At 38.0% G+C, this 6,028-nt stretch overlaps 1 protein-coding gene across 1 annotated transcript; it reads left to right on the forward strand.

The window, feature by feature from the left end:
- Window positions 1-437: 437 nt before the first annotated feature.
- On the forward strand, window positions 438-5,867 carry slc35f2l (info solute carrier family 35 member F2, like). Its single transcript, XM_057350531.1, has 8 exons — window positions 438-514; window positions 631-806; window positions 940-1,067; window positions 1,290-1,449; window positions 1,651-1,807; window positions 1,894-1,946; window positions 2,095-2,249; window positions 5,595-5,867. Exons 1-8 carry the CDS (start codon window positions 438-440, stop codon window positions 5,862-5,864), a joined length of 1,176 nt encoding a protein of 391 aa, XP_057206514.1. The 3' UTR covers window positions 5,865-5,867.
- The last annotated feature ends 161 nt before the right edge of the window (window positions 5,868-6,028 follow it).

Consider the following 6,028-nt stretch of genomic DNA (forward strand, 5'->3'; position numbering starts at 1 on the left):
GTATTCAATACTCACTACTGTGTAGAATTCAGCAAGCAGTAAGCTTGTATTTGATTTGAAACACCCAGTGTGTTTTGTTAAAGTTACCTCATTTGGATAGTAACTCCATCAAGACTTTCTGATTTCTAGTAACATTGTTCAATATTGTAAAGTAAGATTATACAGTATATTTTTATGTTATAGTATTGCATTAGATTTAGGTCGGCTCATACCTTTGTCTATGTGGTTGACTGGTTGTCTGGATATTTGGAGGATATGTTTTATTCTGCTTTTGAATGTCAAAGACTATCTTCGTAAGGGCTTCATCTTAAAGTTCAAGATCAGTGCACTGTAAGATTTCTGCTCTGCTTTGTACTTTATCAAACTGTAAATGATTAATCTTGTTACTCACTGATATGGTGTCTCAAAGCTCTCTGAAATGAATGACACGAGACAAGATGCCTCAAGTGCGGCTGAACACTCTCTGCTCTAAAATGAGAGCGGGGTTGCCAAAGTTGGGAGATATCTTCACATGGTGAGTGGACACAGCTTTACATATGCAAGATCTTTCAGTTTACCATATGATTAGTGGTTAAATGATCCATCACAAATTATGAGTTAACCATCAGTTTAACCGTCTGTTATTTACAGGCAACTTTTAAAAACTTTGCTGATGGGACAAATCCTCTCAGTGCTGATTTGTGGAACTGCTGTAACATCTCAATATCTGGCTTCTGTTTACTATCTGAATACACCCATGCTTCAGAGCTTTATACATTACACCCTCCTTTGCATCACATATACCACGGCATTGATCTTCAGAAATGGTATCTGAATGAAAACATCAGAAATGTATCAGTAACTTATGATCATTGTGTTCTTTGTGTAAATAAGGTCTGTATGTGGTGCTAAACATTTTCTTTGGCATGTAATATTCAGGACGTCTCTCTTTTAATGTAGGTTATGGCAATATTTTGCAGATATTAAAGACTAAATGGTGGAAATATGTATTATTGGGACTTACAGATGTGGAGGCAAATTATGCAGTAGTGAAAGCATACCAGTACACCACATTAACCAGCATACAGGTGACAGTCGTATATATAAAATTATGGCATGATACATCTGTATTCACTAAAACATCTCAGATTATGACTTTAAAGTTGCATTTTAGAATATGTCACTTGTTGCATGCATGCATGAATTGTTCTTGTTACACATTGACAAAAGTAGAATCAGATTTGCAAGCTGTTGTTGAATTATAACTGCAATTCTGTACTTATTGTATGTTCTGTATTATGGTTTTTCAGCTTCTGGACTGTTTTGTTATCCCAGTTCTCATGATCCTGTCCTGGTTTTTCTTGAAAACCTGCTATAGGATCACTCACTTTGTATCTGTGTGTATATGTCTGGCTGGGGTAGGAGCCATGGTGGGGGCAGACATCCTTGCGGGTCAGGACCAGGGATCTAGTAAGAATTAATAGTTCAAAAGATTCTTTGAAAGAATAAAAGGCCAGCATTGGTGGTCTCAATCATACTTTATGATGTCATTTGGTCTTTTTAGCCCAGATGTGTTTCTTTTCAATAAATTGTCCAGAACATAATTCAGCATAGAGTGTAATGTGTCATTACACAATGAAACCTCACTATTATTCATGCCTGTGTCAACAGCAAGTAACATTCTCCTTGGGGATGGTCTGGTTCTCATCAGTGCTACTCTTTACGCCATTTCGAATGTGTGCCAGGAGTACACAGTGAAGAATTTGAGCCGGGTTGAATTTCTGGGCATGATTGGGCTCTTCGGAACGGTCATCAGTGGAATTCAACTGTGAGATTTGTTGAGTTGTTAATCACAAGAGGTCTGTTCATAAATGAGCTACTTACATCATCGCCATCATTGTTCTTCTCTTGCAGAGGCATTATTGAACACAGCGAAGTGTCCAAAATTCAATGGAAGTGGGAAATCGGTAAAGTATGGCAAATACTATAAAAGAGAATAAAAAGTAATTTTGTACAGAGTTAGTTAGGCCAATGACATCAAAAGCTGTACTCATCATACATTTGAAAGCTTTGTGAAGATGTTTTCTCTGTTTCATATTTCAACTTTCTTCGCAGCTCTTCTCTTGGCTGGATATGCACTGTGCATGTATGGCTTTTATAGCATGATGCCCATAGTGGTAAAGATGACCAGCGCCACAGCAGTCAACCTTTCCCTGCTCACCGGAGACCTCTTCAGCCTGTTTTGTGGACTCTTTCTGTTTCATTACTCTGTAAGTATTTAAACATAAAATGGTGGCTCAGTTAAAACCTGCGAAAATGCTAAACAAAAAGTAAAGAATAAAGTAGAAATTACAGAAATAATTGTGACCTTTTAAATAGATGAAATTGTGACTGTTTTTTATTATTCTTTTTCATTGATAGATTATAACGGTAAGACTTTTGTGTCCAGTTTCGCAGACAAGGCTTAAAGTCACCTTGAAATCAAACAGGAAAATTCTAAGTGTTTTACACAGTGTTGCAGTGATTATTATAAATGATTTATCCATGCACACTTTAAAAAAAATTGCAATATAGTCCCACCCTACATTTTTTTCTAATTTCAGAAGCCATTTCACTCGGATACACGTCACGATACGGAAAAGAAGTCAATCGCAACTTCCGTTTCATGGTGACTTTAAACCTAGGCTGCGTCCAAATACCCCCATTTGCGGACTGTGCACTTGACCACTTGACTATGACGTATTTCCTGTTTTTGGCCCAAGTGTTCTAGTGGGTGTGAATATCCCAAGTGAGCATGTAATATTTCTAACCCGATGGGACACACTTCGCAAGTGCAAACATATAACGTTAATTCATTTGGTGTTTCTAATTATGTCATAAAAAGCAGTTTAACAAAATACATAACTCTGGATTTTCACCAATAAAATGTGTATCACTACGTTTTACTGCGAAATTATATATGTTATATGTATTACTTATATAGTCAAGTCAAGTCAGATTTATTTTTGTAGTGCTTTATTTGTTGTATCAAAGCAGCTGTACCCAAAAAAGCAAAAACAAAAGAAAAGCACATGTTAGACAAACATAGAATAAATAGATATAACCTTTAAAAGTAGCTGTATAACTTACACTGGAAAGCTTTCCACAACATCTCGCGAGACCCTAGCAAAAAGTCTCATGATATATCCAGAACGTGATGCATGATGGGATACACTTAGCCCTGAATACCGCTCGGACGCGGTATTCAAGATAGTGTGTGTTTAGTGTGTGTTAAGGTCACTGCACTTTGCCGTTTTTAAGACATTGGACAGACTTGCGATCTTATTTCCTGTCATGTGCACGCGCTCTCAAGTGGCCAAGACCACAAGTGGAGGTATTTGGACGCAGCCCTAGTCTAGACTAAAATGTAAATTTGAGCTGTCTTAACTAAAAACAACATAAAATACAAAATACATCAGTGCCATGCACACCATTCATGTTACTTTGTTCTGATGAAAATAGAGAATTTGGAAAAATGCTTATATTTATGAATTTATAAGAACAAAGTAATGTAAACCCTGCCTATGAGACCGCCCCATACAGTTCTGAGAAAAGTAAGAAAAAGTTGGCCCACTGGATCTTCATATCAGAGTATAGAGGGTATGCGCATGTCGTCACTTTCCCACATGAACACGCAGGAACGCGCCCGCTTGAGTGGTAAAACACTCTGCAAAATGAATGATTACAATATTAGGAAACGCAATTCCGGGCAACATTTGAGTGTCCGAGAACACCTGATTCCTTTGTAAATCTTAAGGTAGTCGTAAGGATCACCGTCGAGTCCAGCTGCTTGTAATTTCCGCAAATAATTGTGTGTTTTTGTCCCGTGCTGTGCCTGAAACCGCTCCTTCGATCACTCCTTCACTATTCTCTATATAGCGAATGACATTTGAGTCCACTATATGGGGAAGAAGTGAATGAAAATGAGTGAACGATTTCAGACACTGACGTAATATAACCTGCGTCTGACAGTACTGTCGCGGACATTCGACATTATCTTACACCTATGTGGATTCATGGATTGCTTAATAAAATGGTTAATTTTCACGTTTTTTGTATCAGTTTTTAATAAAGAGAACAAAACAACTGTTTTCCACGTTTATTTTCAGCAGTAAGTTGCACAATGCACAGGACGCACATTAGCTGAGCCGAGCGCTGACGAAAGCGAAAGATGGGGGTAGGGGTGTGTTTGTTTTGGTGATTTGAACATCAACAACGGCTAAGAGAAATCGGACACCCCGCCTTTAAGATGCTGTCTGCATAAATTGCATAAGTTGCATAAACTTAGCGGCTAATTTTATGCAACTGGGACCAGATTATGTGTAACCTACATGTTTAACCAAGTTTACAGAAGGCTCCAACTAAGCACGTAGCTTGTCAAACAGACACACAGAAATGTACATCACATGGCACACTGCTGTCTTTTGGAACTGTTATCCAATCATAGCAGTGGGCGTTTACTTCCAAGTCTTCAATGCGGCCCGCCCATAAAAACCTAGCGTTTCTTGAGCCTGCCTCAAAACCATGGTAGAATATAGCCTATTACTTATTTATTTAGATTTTTTTAGGTAAAAACCATGTGAACGTCATAAGTAGACCTCAGACAACAGTATGAAAAGGCCAGTTCATGACACCTTTAATGGTCACTCTCCTCCAGCTGATTCTAATCAAGTGGTCGTAGTGTGTCGTATCATGAGAAATAGTGAGCGAGCGAGTGTACAGCCTCGATGGGAAAATCGATGGGAGTGCATTGTGGGTAAAATAGAGTGAACAAATATAGCGAATGAAGTAGTTCACTCAGGTTTCGGACACCACTACAAAATGGCGGACACCCGATATAGTGCACTATATAGGATATAGGGAGCGTTTTCAAACACAGCCCCGGTTTCTTTGTTTCTCCTATTGAAAGCAGCCATTTTGCAGAGTACTTGAGGGTGCGTGTCAGGCATGTTCACGTGAAAAAGTGATGTCAATGCATACCCTCTATATGGCACTTCCACATTCTGTGCTAGCAGAATGAACTAGATGTTTTCTAGGAGTCTACAGAAGGTCATTGTGACATCAAGCAAATCATTTAGCCTATATGATAATGTTTCACAGTTTTTGTTGTCTTTTCAATTAATCAGATTATTTGACTTTGTTATGCACAGAGGTTAATAATTCTCTCAGTTGAGGATGATGTTAATGTATTAAAGGGATAGTTCACACAAAAATGAAAATTCTGTCATGAATTACTCACTCTCTAGTTGTTCCAAACCTGTATATATTTCTTTGTTTGGTTGAACACAGAGAAATATATTTGGAACTGGGAGAATGCTTGGAAACAAACAATTCTTGGAACCCACTGACTACCATAAGAAAAATTACAATGGTAGTCAAAAGTGCCCCAGAACTGTTTGCTGTCCTTCATTCTTCCAAATATCTTACTCTGTGTTCATCAGAACAAAGAAATTTATACAGATTTGGAACAACTCGAAGTTGAGTAGATGATTACAGAAATGTTATTTTTGGGTGAACTACCCCTTTAACCTCGGTTCAGATGGAAGTAGACTTCCACCTTCTGTTTTCTTCCACAGTTTTCAGGACTATATATTGTGTCACTGGTGGTGATCCTGATAGGTTTCATCATGTTTAATTCTGTTCCCACACTGATGCCGCCTCTTGCCCCAACATCTGATGAGGAAGGTTCTGACAATCAAACTACTGAATCTGATGATGAGAATACTCAGAGGTGTGTGGAGATGACGACATGTGCGCGTGTGGATCTAGAGAGAGATCAAGTCAAGAACCGGCTTAATAAAAGACAACTAGACAACAGTGTTGTCATAAACAGTGCTAAACTGTAGCGTAAACTGAAGTGCAAAACAGGTTATAGACATACTTTTGTTTAACAGTGCTCAAATGCATCATAATCTCACAATGGTGAGTTACAGTACATTTTTGTTACAAGGATGTAACCGATTGTTTTATCACATTTTGTTTTTTATTAGTTATAGGATATCATTATATA

Source organism: Triplophysa rosa, linkage group LG14 (assembly GCF_024868665.1).
Source record: "Triplophysa rosa linkage group LG14, Trosa_1v2, whole genome shotgun sequence".
Lineage (NCBI taxonomy): Eukaryota > Metazoa > Chordata > Actinopteri > Cypriniformes > Nemacheilidae > Triplophysa > Triplophysa rosa.